Source organism: Triplophysa rosa, linkage group LG17, assembly GCF_024868665.1.
Source record: "Triplophysa rosa linkage group LG17, Trosa_1v2, whole genome shotgun sequence".
In the NCBI taxonomy this organism is placed as follows: domain Eukaryota; kingdom Metazoa; phylum Chordata; class Actinopteri; order Cypriniformes; family Nemacheilidae; genus Triplophysa; species Triplophysa rosa.
Genome location: NC_079906.1, coordinates 18,183,606 through 18,201,675, shown reverse-complemented (window position 1 = coordinate 18,201,675; position 18,070 = coordinate 18,183,606). Strand labels below are relative to the sequence as shown.

At 37.1% G+C, this 18,070-nt stretch overlaps 1 protein-coding gene across 4 annotated transcripts in view; it reads right to left on the bottom strand.

Moving 5' to 3' along the window:
* Positions 1-18,070, bottom strand: part of pde4d (phosphodiesterase 4D, cAMP-specific) — a 108,793-nt gene that overhangs the window by 38,401 nt on the left and 52,322 nt on the right. Inside the window, exon 1 of one of the 4 annotated variants that reach the window (XM_057356210.1) lies at positions 17,221-17,618. The exons of 2 other annotated variants lie outside the window; for them this stretch is intronic. In XM_057356210.1, the coding sequence (XP_057212193.1) occupies positions 17,221-17,381 (161 nt within the window). In that variant the 5' untranslated portion in view covers positions 17,382-17,618. Of the gene's footprint in view, positions 1-10,108; positions 10,147-17,220; positions 17,619-18,070 lie in introns of those variants that run through there. One more of the 4 variants, XM_057356212.1, reaches the window with a different exon arrangement.

Genomic DNA, 18,070 nt, shown 5'->3' with positions numbered 1-18,070 from the left:
AGAAAGTTTCATGCTCCGTGTGTTTGGGTTGTCAAACATAGACACGGTAAAGTAAATATTCAATATCAGGATAACTTTAACAGTTTTTACCCATTATTGCCCCCTTGTGTTCACAAGAGATAAAAGCAGATACTAAGAAACAAAATCAAGACAATCTAATGCTAAACTAAGTCAATCAGGTGTAAAAAATGAATGCTAAATTATTGGGTAGTTGACGAATAAATCATACATGTGTCCTATGGTGTGACATAGCTAAATTTAGAAAACAAACTGTTAAAATTACATTGTTATATTATTTATATTTATCATATAAAATTGCATAAGTGAGATTTATCTTCATTGTTAGTTTAAAAATATATATATATTTTTGCATTTTAGTCTGTCTAAACTACCCATTTACAATCGGGAGAGACGGGGCATGTTGTCATCCTACACTCATTTTTTGGCAAAAAACAAATCTACTCATTTACCAACCTGTTTTTACAAAATAAACAAAATTATATGTTGTCATAAAAAGCCACTTACATTACATATGTATGTAAAATGTATTACATATTATATTAAATGGCTTTTCAACTACTCTTAAACAGTAAAACAACTATTGAAAACAAAACAATTCATAACACGGAAAAAAAGACAAGAAAACATACAAAACATCATCTGTACAGATTGCAAAAGGTATCTGTCCATGCATTGCAAGTCTGTGTGAGTAAGACTAAGTGCATGTTGCCCTTACAGCATGTACCTGCGTGACTTGAACCAGCGTTTTCTTTTCTTGCATTTTGATGAGCTCATATCAAGCTGGTGGCCAGTCCAAGCAAAAGTGCCAAGAAAGAGAGAAAAAGCAACCGGAGATGCACCTAGAGATTCACCAGCCATAGTCTACTGAAGAAACATACCTCCCATAAGCAGCTCCACATCACTCTGACATCATCCTATAATCCATCCTTTAAACCTTTCTGGCATGCTTGCACTCTACACCGTTACATTTGCACTGTCTGTTCAACTGTACGTGTAATCTACTGTATGTCACCGCAAAGACACCATATGCAAACGGTCTGAACTGAAATTTCAAGTGGATAAATTTATTCGTTAAAAACTGTTCATAGCAATTCTTTACAGCAAATATTCAATGGAGCACTACATTTAGCATAAAACAATAAAACAAGAATTAAAAAATCCAAAAAATCCTACAAATATGACATGGGGTTATGGAGATTTGACAACAATGTGTTTAGGAAAGAAATATGGAGGATTGTTCCCATTTAGTGCTTTAGGAGAACTCAAAAAATAAAGGGTACTCTGGGTAGATTTCGTTAGTGATATTCTTGGTCCAATGAGACATAGCATAGTAAATTATGCCTCTTGTCTATAGTGTATTGCATAACATAAGGACATCAGTAAAGTCATCTATGGTCAAGTGTGAACCGAGGGGACATCTTAAATCCATTACAGACCTGTAAACAAGGTTTTCACTCTGCCAGGAACTACTGCACCTTACACGTCACCTTAAAGCCAAAGTCATGACATGAATTCATCTCAAATATAAAATAAACTAACACTGCAATCAGTTTTACATTATGGTATAAATGTCCTATTTAATTATAATGTAATGTACTCAATGTACTCTGCGAAAACCCAGCTAGTCGTTTTTTGTGATTTACTGTTTTCTATATTAAAACATCCTACATAATGTAAAGAACATTCTGTAAAAATATCATCTTGATATATGTAATATTGACCGAGCAATGCCCTGTCAAAGATTAAAATCATAGTAAAAACTAATGCTTGAAATCAAACTTGATGCTCATTATCTCATAATTAGATTATGAGACTTCAGGCTAGAAAAAAAACAATTAAGCAAAACATTGTCAGGTCAAAGTGTATGAATGATTTTTATCAATTTTACTGGTAGTTCACTGTATAAAGAATGTTTGGGTATAATATGTCAGTTTACTTTATTGTGCTATTCTCACTTACATAAATGAACTACAGTGTCCTGCACCCACTATTAAAAAAATATCAAAAATATCTGGTGCCTGAATAATTTTTGGTTTGACTGTGTAAGTACAGTATATAACCTATAGAGACATTTACAGGCAACTGTCCAGTAATATTCAATATAACAGATGGAAAGCATCTTGAAATGTACTGCTCCGTCCCCACACAGATTCACCTTCATTTCACACTCCCACTTCCCTACAATCATTCCTGATAAAGCAAAAATAAATCAAAAGCTATTTTAAATGCGTTGAATATGTTAAATGGTAAACGTAGCAAACATCCCACTCAGCATTTACGTAGAAGAAATAAGACCGGGCACATGTACAGACACATGCCGCTGTATCTTTACAGAGCTGTTGAGAGATGAAGATGCAGAAAAGACAGATCTGTGATAGATATAAACAAGATTGTCCTCGCATCTGCTGAGTGTGAATCTATACATTCATCTATCCTATGTATTAATCTTCAACTAAGTGTTATCTTTCTGTCCTATTTAAGTCTGTACTTTATTACACAAACACCCACACACAGTTAGTGTCTTTGACATCATACGTGTGCTTTATTGGCATTAGCACAGGTCACGTATCTGATAGCGACCCTCTGTTGCCGAGCATTTGTCTTAAACAGCCATACACACTGATCTATTCTCTCTCACACACCCTGCTTTCTTTCAGTGTGTACTGAAGCTATTGACTCGCACCTGCTCCTTGCCGAATCGTGCAAATAACAAATCGGGGGCATATTTTTCTAGCATCTCTTATATACAATGCAACTATAAATGAATCTAAACCCTTTATTAAATTAACACAAATTTATGTAATTTCCATTATATCTGACATCTGGCACAGAATCATGACTGCCACTCAATTCAGGCTATTTATTGCCATTTATCTAACCGAGCTGTAGATAAAAAGGTTTATCAGGGACAGAAAGCATTAAAGGATCTTTAAGGAAATCAATGGGCTCATAACCGCCGTTCTGAAGCTGGTTATCTATAAAACAGTCTATGATTAACCAAGAGCCCAGACAACAACAGACATTTATACGCATGCTTGCTTTCGATTTGAATTCCTTATTTTTTAATGTCAAGGAGAAAGCTGAAGTGTGTGTATAAACCATAAGCATTCAAATCTTATGTGAACCAACCTGTTGATATGCAGTGTTGACCATTCAAAACCAAACTTAAACCTTAAACATGAGCACTAAGAATAGTGATACCCGCCAATGAAGAAATCGCACTGTGGATTACATCTTGTGCCAGCAGGAATATAGTTTCAGTAGCATCTGTATTTTTGCAAGATGTGCAAATATAAAGAGCTTGCAATCCAATAAAAAACAAAACAAAAAGTCACATCAAACCAGACACACTCCAATCCCAAATTTAATCCACTCAGCAAAAAACCTGACGTGTCACCGCACATCACATTCGTAAAGCTTTACCATTTCCTCTTGGGTTTGATGTCAATGGGTTTGTTGATGGCGTATGGCGAGCCGTTGATGCAGGCACTGCGGTAACGCGCGATCCTCTCCAGAGAACAAAGTTCTGAGTTTGCTGGCAAACTCATCGCAGAGTCACGAGAGGGGCTTTGAGAGCAGAACAGAAGCTAGAGAGCAACCGCAGATGAGCAAGCCTTACTGGGTCAGTTTAACTGTGAGGATGAATGAGACTGAGGAGAGATCTGGGAGGTGGAGGAAAGTGGGGTGAGAAAGAGAGAGAGAGAGAGAGAGAGAGAGAGAGAGAGAGAGAGAGAGAGGTGGGTAAACAAGAAGCAGGTAGGTTCTGAAACCAGTAAGCTCGATCAGCTTTCAACAAAGCGTAATGAAGACGGCCCTGAGTCGGTGTGTAACTGAATGTGTGTGTGTCTAAGCGTGCGCAATCCCGCAAACCTGTTTAGTGGAATTCTCCTGATTCGCACTTTTATTGACTGTGGCATTTTTAAAAAGCTTTTATGCCCCGAGGCTGTGCCCCTAATCAGACAGACAGGAACTGACGCACATCAAGAACATCATCTCGCAACAACTGGATGCCACCGACACTATATTCCCACTTACGGCTAATTTAACCTGCGGTGAAGAGAAACGGCTTTGGCCTGCTAATGTACTTCTATGTGGACTACACCTAATGTCTTGTCGTGTGCGGCAAGTACGAGTTCATTTACGCACCAATCTGTGTTACACTATGTTGATGTGGTCAAAAGTCTGATCAGCTTGTGCATTAAACTGATTACTGGTGCTAGCTAAGGCAAGAATGGCTATTAGTATTGCTCATATTTGGGGTTTGTTCTAAAATCTTAAACCTAATGACGTATTACATTTTGTAACTTATCTTCCAGATAATGGAAGATGATAATAAAGACAGCCCATATGAAATATCCCATAAACTCATGCTGAAGTACAAAAAATATAATTGGGGGTTGGCTTCACAGTTTAGCAACACCCTAGCAACCACCTGAAATACATGTGGCATGCAAAACATTGCAACACCACTGACATTCTTCAGATACAAAAAAATCTTGTTTGTAAATACTGTTTATGAATCTGACAAAAGGCAAATTTATGAAACCACATATTATGGAAGTCAGAAAAACAACACAGATTCCTCTAAAACTACTTTCCGACCACTCGAGGGCAGCAGATTACCAAAATATTGGTAAAAGGAGGAATGAAAAGTTTTTGTCAAATTTTTGTCTTTTCTCACACCTTTTTCATTATTATGGCTTTATATTTTCTTTATATGCATACTTCTATGTGAGTAAAAACAATAAAATAGATTTTAAAAAAGAGAAAAAAGACTTCATCTGATTATTCCGCTTAAAGAAACTGTGTATCCTTCCATTCCATCCATCCATCAATAGCCATCCATCTATCAATCTATCTGGGAAAAGCAGTATTCTCATGCTGTGGTGTTCAGCGTGCTGAAATTACAATATTTTGAGAAACAATTGAGAAATATTCCATATGGCTATATATGTCCGTACAGTCTACATTTGTACCAGTACTGCCTGTGGTTATGCAAGGCCAATCCTGCCAAAATCAAATAGCAATAATTACAAAAAAAATCCATTAAGAAATGTAAAAAAGCGAAAATAAAATAAATAAATACGGAAATTAATTTTCTAAAAATAACACAAATTTATAAAAAAAATTGATATTTAAACTTATATTATTTATTTATTTATTTAAACATTTTTTTTTTGTACATTTTTGTATTTCTTTTATGCATTTATGCTAATATATATGTATTTCCACATTTTTACATTTTCACATTCATTTATTTTCCCATTTATTTATTTCTACATTTCTGTGTCTATATGGTAATGAGGGGGCGTGTCTTGCTTCAGACATTGCAGTCGAGCACAGAGTGCTGCTATAGGCTACAGGCAAACTCTAAGGCCATAGTAACATCTTGTGCTTTGACAAAATGACATGCAAGAGATGAGTGTGACCAAATGAAACAATAATATAGTATATTACAGCATTTACTATAGTAAACTGCAGCATACTATATATTACAGTAATATATACAGTGTACTATAGTATTTACTAAAGTAGGATTTAAAAGCCCTTAAGGAAATCAACCATGATTTTATCATAGTGTAAGTGCAGAAACCATGATTTTTTGGCAGATTTGTATGACCACAGTTCCACTACAAAAACCATGGTTAACTCTGGTTATACTGAAGCAACACCATGATTAAATTGTAGGGGTGTGACGAGATCCTATAAGTCTCAAGAACACAATTTCCTTACGCAATTGGCATGATGGAGTGATGGGCTCGAAATTGCGACCATTTTAGTCCCTAAATTTAACCTGTGCGACACCAAAATATATTTGGGAGCATTTGTGTGAGTGCACATTTTGTTGTGGTGTGAGCCGTTTTCATTACTGTACAGAACACACTAATAACTGCACAAAGTATGTGCGTGCCGTGCTGTGAGCTACAGTGACCGGCCCGCCCATTCATAGACAACATGATTTTCCATCACGCGGTGCTACTTTAGCAACGTTTTTCTGTGTAAAAACGCGCTAGACGGACGGGTGTCAACCGGCCTGCATCTCCCGCGTCTGTAGCGCCTTGCGCATAAAATCACTAGTGTTTGCGGTTCGCTTTGGGAGGGCGCGGCTGAAAAGCAGGGGCGGACTGCCCTGGAGTTTTCGGCCCTTCACCATTTTTGTCGACGGGGGGGTTGGGGGGGGCTTGGCGAGTTCGATTGCATCAGCCGTCTTGCTAATGCCCTCGCGTTGCATGCTCTTATGGACTTTGACAGAATGTCCTACTGGTCAGTCCGCCCCTGGCTGACAATGCCACAAGTACAGTATAGCAACTGCAAGTTCACATTATGTTATTTTAAATACCTCACAGGCATACCTCTTAAAAAACGGATCATCTGTCACTTACATGTGCGCAATGTAAGCATTAAACATGATGTGTTTATGTAGTTTTAACTGTTTCTCTGAAGGCTATGTTCAGTCATCTCCTGCTACTCCTGGAGGAAGGAAGCTTGACAGTGTGAAATGATCGCCACCTCTGTTAACACGGGCACTATGTAAAAGCATATAGAGAAAACAACCACAGCTCTTTACTAAAAGCTACGCCTGTTAGGAAAACAAAGCATACATTTTGTGCAATTACTGCCTGTCATTTGAGTTTGTTACCAAACATTTTGCAGTGTTTACATATTGTTTATTACTGCATAATATAATTAATTAAAATAGAAGTGTTTCATAAAGTACAAGTTGATTTTATAATGCCTACATTTTTTGCATTTTGTGTTAAGGTGAATAAAAGACAATTTCATCATTGAGGATTTCTTTAAAAAAAGTCTAAAAATCTCGTCTCGTCTTGTTCTCGTGAACCCAGTCTCGTGTTTCGTCTGGTGAGATAAGTGTCTCGTCACACCCCTCTTAAATTGTGGTTACAATGGCTTAACTATAGTGGCCATTTTATTTGTTTTAATTAAAAGTTTATTTTCATAAGGGAACACTGTAGTATCTGGGAATTTTACTACGCTTTACTTTAGTAAATACAATGGTATAAGCTATAGCAGGGCTAGTCAAGCACCTGTTCATCATTTTAAATGAATTCATTTATTTCTTCACAGATTTATTTTTGTATTTATTTATTTTTAATTTTGGCAGGATTGGCTTCCATAGAGGTATCCTCTGCTTTTTCCAAAGTACTAACATCTGAGTTAAAATCCAATGGCTTAAAGTTAAACAGTCCCATGAGTCTCCACTGTGGTAATATATCTTGTTCCCAAGCTATACCTAAGTGAAGCTTTGTATTAAACATTTCCTCTTCACCACTAGGGAGCACTCTATGGCCGACCTCAGGTTTTTTAACAAGCATGAAGGGGGACACTTCTTGGGCCTCTCCAAAATATCCAGCTGACAATTCAAATTATGAAAAATTAAATACCAATTATACCACGGGGCTGATGAATGCTTCAATCTGGTTGGCTGACAAACGTTCTATGGGTATGCATTAACTTTCGGTAGATGCACACCTATGAAGGAGTTCCAGGTCTGCTGACCTCATTACAGTTCCATATCACTTCGCCAAGTTTAACTTAAATGTAGCCTACTGTCCACCAGTGAATACGTATCTAACAACAGACAAAGTGACAGGCAAATTCCATTGTCTGAGAAGAAATAACTATTTATATTTATGGACAGCATGAACATTTGAACAACAATGGCGAGAGCACTGTACAGGACTGTTCCGACGAAAAACTAAAGCTTATATCAAAGGTAACGGCAAACTACATGACACAATCAGCGGGTTAAAGACAAAACACGAAGCACAAAAATAACAAAAACAACATGTTAAACTCGTCTGTGGAATGGGTAAACGGGACTTAAAACACACAGCAGGAAGCTTTCTTTGCCACTGCGAGAACCTCAGCTGGCGCAGAAACCTCCGAGTCACTTTTTTCTCTTAATACTTTTCTTATACGACAGGGGTGTTAAATACTACGAAAACAAATCAAATATAGATACTTGACTTTTCACTCTCAGTGAAGCAAACGCGTGTGCATGTGCACTGTCTGTCTTCCTCTCGCTCTCGGAAAACTGCATATGCAGGCTCAAGCAATGCCTTCAGATGAGATGTGTAAGAAATTAGTCCTACCAGCAAGTGCATTCCGGGACAAATACCATACAAATGTCTTGAGATAAAACATCGTAACAACGTCTTGTGGTATCGGAACAACGTCTTGTGGTGTTGTGACCGTGGTATAAGCGGAATAATTGACTCCGGTCCGTTCAATTATCGAAAGTTAATGCACACCCGAGGTGCATTACCACCTCGGGGTGTGCATTAACTTTCGATAATTGAACGGCCCGTTGTCAATTATTCTTTACTTATTAAATACTTACAAAATACTTATTTGTATTATCTATTAATAATAATTTATCAATTTAATCACAGAAAAATTAAAAAAGGATGCATGCAATGAACTATGATTATATATCTGCCCAACCAGAATATGTGATATATGTGCCAACATACAGTATTTCACTGCAAAAAAAAAAAATCAGCACAAGAAAATATAGATTGAATGCCTCGAAATGAGTTTTAGGTAAAGTGTGGCAAAACCCCTTTAACATACATTATTACATTTCATTAACATTAAATGACATTGAAAGCTTCTAGTCTGCCAATTTAAGCATATAACAAACCCACCTTATCCAGATTATTCTTCTATGTAATGCCATTGTAACTGCCCTGACAAACGACAGTGTATGGGTTTGTTTGCAAGCAGTTTTGCAGTTTCCATCATCCATCATCCAACATCTCACTCCTCTACCTTAACGTAACACTGTTCTCTCTCTGGTGACACCAAAGATCTGCTCGTGATTTTGTATGTAAACATTTAGCAAAAGCAACATACATCTTAAATCCCCCTGAAGCGATTCAGGGCCAAGTGGCTCGCTCAAGTTCATGGAGGTGGCAAAATAGGATTGTACCTTCAGCAACTCTTGCTTTCTGGTTCACTCTCACTTTTTAGTGGCCCTGGAGGCAAACGTCCAGATTTATAGCGGTGCCACACTAGAGGCACTAATCAAAACTGCTTCCAAACAGATTTTTCTATTACTCCCCTGTCTGTAATTGCAGGAAAAACAGGTAGACCCACTACCAAACACACACAGATGGTTCACATTTAAAAAGCAATATTAAAGTCCCAGTGAAATAAAAAATTACAATGCCTATATTTTCAAGACATATTGCAGCGTTTATTGTAAATAGTTAATCAATGTGGGTCATTCGCTTTTTAAAATTTGTGTTCCCCTTATAATCTTTAGTTAAAATCTAAAATTGCACTTCCTTCCTGTAATGACTATCCATCTTAAATGACGTATGTTAGACGGCTTGCTGCCAGTTCCATTTCAAAATGCAACGGCTGTTTTTATACACCCAGTCAAATCGCAGAAAAAGATGAAAGCCACGTCCACTATTTTTCTCATAAGAAATTTCATTTCACTTGGAAATTCGGCAAAATGCGGAAGTGAAAACGATCGCAACTTCCGGTTTACAGGGATTTTAAAGGTAAAGTTCACCTGAAAATGTATTCACCACAATGTTGTTCAAAACCTGTATACGACTCTTTCTTCTGCAGAACACAGAAGAAGATACTTTAAGATATGTCTCAGTGGTTTTGTGTCCATACAATTGAAGTCAATGAGGGTCAATGTAACAACGTTACAACAACGTTAACAATGTTCTTCAAAATATCTTCTTTTGTGTTTCGCAGAAAGTCAGTCATACAGGTTTACAATGACATGAAGGTAAGAAATTGAACTTTAATTTTTGGGTAAACCATCCTTTTCAACGGTTTTTGCACATTAAACTGGGATCAAGATATCAAAAAGATATCAAAATATTCCCCTTTAACCACCAAGCCCCCAGTATAGAAAAACAAAAATACATTTATTTAGTAAAGCCAAGTCCTTAAAATTAGACTAACAAATATGTGTAAGCTCAAAGATTGATTTTCCAGCTGTAACAGCCCAATTTAATTTGTCTTAAAATGCCACCAAAAAACAACTGCTCAAGCCCTCTGGGGCTGCAAGCAACGCCCTGCTTTCTTGTCTGTGCAGTACCTCAGAAACATGATGGATTTCATAGCCTCCCGAATGGAGCGGAGGGGTTAAACAGCCTTCTTCACGCTCACCGGGTGTCCCTGCAGACCGGGCTGCATGCGCAGTCAGACTGTTGAGGAAGAGTGATTGGCTAATTAGTCTGTCTGCATTTAGCCAATTGTCGCACACCTGACTGGTTTATGATGTACCTCACGATGTTGGCCTTTGCCCGGAGTTGTGTAGCAACATCTTTGTTCTGTACCCGTGTGTGACGTGCAGTCTCATTTGACCAAGTCCCTAAAAAGAAGGAACATTTTCCTTGCTAATGTTGCTTTTGACCTAATTACTGGCATCTTCAGGTCCAAGACTTCATTTAAATGACCTGTATTGCAATGCACAAAGGACGGAACAAACCTTGCTTTCACTCGCGCACCTGCTGAGCTCAAAGCCCCTTACAAACCAAGAAGCAGAGAATGAGTTTTTTAAAAACTGCCTGCAGTGGGTTTAAATGAACAAGACAGCTTGCACGCCATATGCGTTTGACCATGAACCCAACAAAACAGATGAATTAATTATGCGAGGCACAGTACGAACAGAATCGTGCATGAAAACAGACAGATGAAACAGCAACTTCTGTCATCGTTTGATGAAGATTCCTTCATGGAAATTTATATGCAACTTAAAAATGTATTTGTGACATCTGCGTTGTAATTAAAGTGATAATTCACATAAAAATAAAAGATCTGTCTTCATTTATTCACTCGTGTGGTTTAAAACCTGTATATGACTCTTACCTGTGGAACACAAAAGAAGATATTTTAAGAAATGGCTCGATGGGTTAGTGCCCATACTATGGAAGTCAATGGGGTCCAATGTTGTTTGGTTACCAACATTCTTAAAAGTATTGTGTGTTCTGCAGAAAAAAAGGTCATGCAGGTTTGAAATGACATGAAGGTAAATAAATGATGGAACTAAGAATTTTCATCTTTGGGCAAACTATCCATTTAAAGCATTAAAATGATACAGGCTTATTATCTTATTGGCTGGAGTCAGAAGATTCTGTAATAAACACTTGAGAGCTCTTTAAGCAAGACTAGAAATGTAATGAAATATAAGAATATAACAGAAATTTACTAATGGTGAATATCTGAGATTGTGTGTAAAAGGTATCTTATTTCCCATATTATATTTTCATTAAGCTATTGTAAGTCACTTTTGATAAGTGTGTGCTAAATGCCTAAAGGTATAATGTAAAATGTAAAATATATTATATAAAATGTATCTGTAAACGTTTATGTAAACTCTTTTTTCCCATCAAGAAATAAGGCCTTTCAAATCAGAGGCAAATGTTATTACATCTGTACAAAAGCTGATTTCATAATCTTTTAAAGACATGGCAGAATCTGTGTGACAAAATGGTCCGACACTATGCGACGTTACCAAGGTTACTGGAGATGAATTCATCTGAAGTATAAGACCAAATGCTATTCCCCTGAGAAACAAAGACGTACAGCCAGTCAATTACAGAGAGAGACGAGCATAGAGAAAGCACAGAGGACATGTTTGTGACAGACAGTACTATACGTTTTACACAGACCCAAATATTCACACAACACAGCCAAGAACAGCCCATATTTCAAGATTTACCTGACAACTTCCCTTTCTTGTAGCATCAGCACAAAACAGCATTTGTGACATGAGGTTAAAAGTATTTCAGTTTTAGCACACTACATCACGTTTCATAAAGCGGATGATCTGACTCAAACAGCTGCTACATTATATCCTCTTATATCCATCTTGCACATTAAAACAAAACAAGCATGCCAGTAAATATAGTGCAAAATAAAACAAAATCCCAGTTTCTCATCAAAGTCCACAACAAATGGAGTAAATAACATAACAGTGATATTTTAGAGATCATAGAGAAAACTAATCTCACCTCAAGAGGTGTTTGGCACTATATAACAGCATTCAATTCTGTCAGCGAAGACCGTTAGGTGCTTTATTTGCTTTGGGTATAATAAACCCCTCAATTTGTTATCAATCATTGTATATAATAATAAACAAGCCGGATATAATCTTTTATCATCTTTTGTCATCTTGCCAGTAATTCAAACTATTGGCCAGGGCAGTTTGTTTCAAACAGGAAAGCATGGCGTAATGTGATAAGTCCAGCACATTTTTGTTTTCAAGCAAGAATGACGCACGAGAATGAGTTGATTGAAAAGTTAACAATGGTAAAATGCATTTACAGTAAACTTCCAAATTTGTTTATAGAATTTCTAAATATAACCAAAATACGGACCGAACATTTACTTGTTTGCCGTTTAAAGAAAACAAAAAAACTTTGCCGTGTTTTAAGGTCAATAAAAAGACAAACTCAAGACTGCTTATTGGATATCGGGTTGTTGATTATAAGCAGAAGACTGTGCGCTATCTTAAGCTCAGAGAGATGAGTAACAGAAGTTCTGGCAACACAAGGTGCGAAGGAAAAATGTAGTGGTGTTTGTAGAAGCCTAATCATAAACATTTCAATTTGAGCTATTCATATAGATTCCCTCATAAAGTATTATGCCAGAATGAGCTGTTTGCGATAATGACAAGATTAAAAGTTTCATATTTTAACAAGTATTGCCAAATTTTATCATTGTAGAAGCCAATTACCTTAAAAAGCATGATCATTTTTTTCTCATTTTCCATTGAAAATCCTGTAGCTGGTTTTAATCTGTGCGTGGGAATCGATGTGGGTGAATTGCGAACATGATCAAGAACAATCTTTTCTCTTAACAGTTTCAGGTGTTGTAAATGGCAGGTGCGATTCTAATGAAACGTATCTGCAGGCTAAATTGCAGCATCAAAGAGGAAAGAACAAGAAGATAAGAAACACAACCAGACTTGAATTTCAATGAATGTATCTCTAAAACAAAGACATCATTTGGAAATCCTCATTAGGAAGCTCTTTTTATGCTTTGATATGCACATGGGTTTTAAATTGCAACAGTAGCTGCGTTTACACGGACACATCGGATTGAATTTAATCAGATTGTGCAATCTGAATGTAGTGTTTACATGAAAGGTAAATTAAGTGATCTGATTGATGTGCGTGTTTACATGACAAGCTTCAAATCCGATATAATCTGCTGACATGCGCACACTGCACAAGTGTTCACCTAAGTACCCACTAAAACAGTGTTTTAAAGCACATGTTGTGTATATTTTATTTTACAAACGGCACGAAAAAAATGTACAGTTTATAAAGGCAGAGTAATGTCTCACGCCAATGAAGCACGAGCACACCCGATGCGGTTTACCATGGTAAACCATGACAAAACTACCAAGACCCACCAGAGCGTCTGCAGGCAAACAATAATTCGAATAAATGTTTAGCAACAGCTAATACCGAACTTTAGAAGTGATAATATGCGGATTCTTATATCAGCATTAATGGTATAAACAGAGACGGGCGCGGTGGACGCGGGTATCATTAAAATATTCACAAAACGGCTACTCAAACAATGTTATAAGCACAGATGTATTTATTTTATGTCACAGACACCAGCATAATAATAATGTACAATTCATTAACGCAAAATAATGTCTACATATCAATGAAGCAAGGTCTTTACAGCGACTTACCATGGTAAAAACAGTTAATCCTTCCAAAGCACATGTAAGTAAACGATAAATAAAATAAATGTTCGGTAGCCTACTACGAATATAAACGAAATTTTATGATTAGATATTTTAGCCTACAGTATGTTTGTACATCAGCAAATGTATCGTGTTTTAAAAAGGAACTGAGAAATGCAGTTAAAAACTCACTCCAGGGAGACATTTTAAATGCATAGAAACATTATTATGTTCATTTAGAGATGACAAGCATATGGAAATTTGTACCGCTTGTCAGATTTATGGTTTTTGGTTTATTTAGCTAGAGCTGCTGTTCCGTGCGTCATACACCCTGACATCTGTACGAGCCAGCGTCGTCTTTGCACATGCGCACAACTTCCTACTTCGGTTTTTAATCTGATCAAGTGTTTATATGTCCTATCAAGCGTATTACTAACGGCATAAACCACCCCTTACAATCCGACTGAAATTTCAATCGGCTTGGGCATTTTTAATCTGATTGACATGTTTATATGGAGCGTTTTCATTCTGATTGGAGTTTAATGGTCCATGTAAACGCAGCTACTGTTTTATGACTAGTCTCTCGCCGCCCATTAAATGATCTGAGGACGACTAGGGATGTTAGTAAGGGAAATAAGAACACAATGCACTTTTAACAAGTCAAGGGCAAATCGCTATTTCCTCTTCTGAATGAAGATTGTACAACATATTTCCTTGTGATTCTTAGTATATAAGATAAGAAACCTGCATTTGGCAAAATACAGCAGTGGAGACAGCACTATGAAACACTTTAGAATATGAAAATGATAAATGTACTGTATGTACGGTGCATGGTATTGAAATGATTAAAGCAGAACCGGACAAATGCCGGATGGCAAAATTGATTGTTGTCTATTATGTGGCTTACAAATGAACATTTTCTGCTTGTAAAGATGAATATCCTTAATGTTATGCCTTTAGCAAGGCATGCACAAACAAATACACAAAGAAAGAGATCAATAAATCTCATGGGGCTCCTGAGTGACCACTTGGATGCATTCCCACTTGTTACATCATTTTTGCCATTAATTTTGTTATAGCTTCTTTTTTCCTGAAAAAAACGTTCTACCTCAGCAATACAAATAGGAGTTCTGAAGTACCTTGAACATGCTGGAAACTCACAGTGTGTCACCAGCCAACAAATTGGCAGCATTATTAAAATGTACCCGCTGTGATGCCTGGTTTTTTCAAATGTGAGTGACCTCATGTGCCCCAGAGACAGCCTCCAAACATGCGGAACGTTCCAGCACGACAACTGTCGTCATTGCAGACAAATTTCCTGAAACCACTGAATAACACTCAAAAGGTGCGGTTGAAAGTTAAGATAACAATGCATCTGTTAGTCAACGTCCCCCATTTTAATTTCCTGTAAAAAACATAACCTTAAAGTAAAACATTATCGCTAGCCACACAAACGAACTCTAGAAGCATACATGTATTCAATGCAGCAGCCCACACGCTAACATGAGGGATGTTTTAAAACACATGGAATGTGAATCAGGTTAGCATTGGTGGGTCGCTAACGATGCTAACCGCTTCTGGCGTTATTCCTCCCGCATCAACAGAGCCGGAAATATGGACGGAGCTGATTGCCGCCCGTTGACTGTGCTGACACGGTGTTCTTATTGTGAGCTAATAGCGAGACACCCACTCGTTTTTCACTGTTGTCAAGGAGCACAGCGGCAGATTCAATAAGGCATCTATCAGCCGAGCCTTTCCGCTGAGCTGAAGGGATGAGAAGTGCTACACGTACACAAGCGCCAGTATTTCCAGGGAAAATAAGCACCTTGGCAAGTCTACAACCAGGGCTTTCGTGATTGGGCCTCCAGTGAACCAAGACCACCCTCAATGTATTTTAAAAATCTCAGCTGCTCAGATGCTTTCAAAATAGATGTGACGAACAAAAATGTTACATACTGTATCTTCATTATTGCTGTTTGTTTATTGTGTCATTCAACACAAACACAACAGACACCTTTGAAACTGTAATCCGTAACTTTTGACTCTTTATCACCACCTTTGTTTGAAACATAAAATTGTAGATCACAGAGTTGTTTTTTTAACATCCCTTATGAATATGAACCATGTTTTTTTTTGTGTGTGTGTGGTAAAGTGTAATAACCATGTTTTTGGTCGATTGACCATGGTTTAACTATAGACGGCTTTATCGGCAACAACATAAAAAATTTTATTGCGCTTTTGTGGCCCAAGCATAACTTCTGGTACACATCCGCAAAGAATAGAGTCCCTGTAGATTATTTCTAAAAACACGCAAAAGAAATAACACGTAAAGTACACTACCAAGCAAGTTAAAATTACGTCTAGCCAGTAATATTTTGGGTTACCAGTAGAAAAACTGTTACTTGGCTAAACTTAAATGCAACAAAGTTACACGACACATTCAACAATTTGTTTAAATTTAAAAATTAATATACAATAAATTCAATAAATTGTTTATTTAATACAATTATTATACAATAAAATATTAGTATTAATATAAATAAAATGTAAATAGTTATATTATTAGCCACTAGCTAAACCGATAAACAAACACAGACCAGAAGTTAACTTTGGGCCAGGCGTGTGCGTCCTGGGTAATTTTCGTAAGGGGTGGGCTGATGTCAAATCATTATTATAAAGTTTAGAAAATTGGGGTAGGGTAAGGATAGTTCTGTATTTGTTATGTACTTCCACAAAACCTGTTTTTTTTTTCATTTTTAACCCCCAAAAATTGGCAGCTTCAACTCAAGATAATTTATTATATTAAGTCAATATAACTTTGGTTTACACACAATTCCTTTATAGATGCAAATAAGAACCGTCAATCTCACTTTTAAGACTATAAACATGAAGACGAACAAAATAAGTCAGTCCCCATGATCATATTTGGCTTCTGGAGTGGCTAGGCTCCGACAGGCTCACAAACAATCACCATTCTGATAAAATTATAACCTTCCCACTTGCTAATCTGCTTCTGATATACATCCTCATCTGTGAACCTGTTCACGTTTAATGCTGGATGTGGCCGCAGGAAATTAATCCACCATTAAACAGTAAATTTACCCTGAATGGCAAGCCTGAATAGAGAGCCTAGCGACTTGCGACGAAGCATCCGCTCAGACAGACAGCTGGCACGTGCACCCACGCGGACACGTGCTCACACCAAAACAATTACCGCATAACCGTTACTTTGCACATATAAACCTAACAACATTATCCCAGATGAAAGGCTGGCGTGGCATATGTCAGCACTGTTTTAAAACCTAGTGAGCTGACTTGCTGTTTACCACCTACCTTTTAAGGCCTGTAAAAGGTAACAAATAGGGCTCTACAGTAAATAAAACACAGTAAAAATACATTAAAAATAGTAAAACACAGTAAAGTAAAAAAAAACATATGAACTCATACGAACCAAATCACTCTCACAAACACTTGAAGATATATGCAAAGGAACGCGCTCTCACCATATCCAGGAGTGTCTTCTGATCGGACGGCTACTCAAGTGCATCATTCTCTCCCCTCCAACCCTGTGATTGTAACTGAGTTTCATTGAATGACAGACTTTCGAGAGCTTCTCAACAAGCTCTTCACAAATCCTTCTCATTGAGAGAAACACTGAGATCATCCACTGAAAATCAGGCCCCGTTGTGGCCGTGGACTATCCTGTGTCCTGTCCATACTGTAAAACAAATCTATTTCCATGTGGAGTTTGGGTAAAACACAACGGGTAGAAATAAATATAAACATTTCAACTTTAACAAAGTTAGATAAAGGTCGAAATACAAAACATTGAGTAGACACCAAAAATAAAAGAATGAAAATGAACAATGGGTTCCTTAAGTCTGAATGCAACAGCATCTGATGAAGCTCATGTGCTCTGACGAAAATGTGATGATCTGCCGAACGTTCATTGTGTTTATCTGGAAAACGCAGGACCACATTCCTCCTTCCTATCCTCATGACGATATCAAGCCTTTGTTTTTTCCTGTTGCCAGTGATATATTTCCTCTCATATCATAGAGGGCAGGGCACAGAAGTTCACTAAACACATTCTACCCTAAATCCCCTTCAATGTATCAAATACATTTGTTTCGTACTGTAGGTAAAAACAAGGTCCAAATTTATTTTTGTCATATGCTCCAATATAATAAAAATGCACTCGTGTTGGCCATAAAAACTGGTCATGTATTTTGTATTTGTAATGCAATATAATGCAAATACGTGTTCTCTATTATATTATCTCTTTTATTTTATGTGTACATACTATACACATAATATACATGCTATTGTGTTTAACATAATGTATTTGTTTTG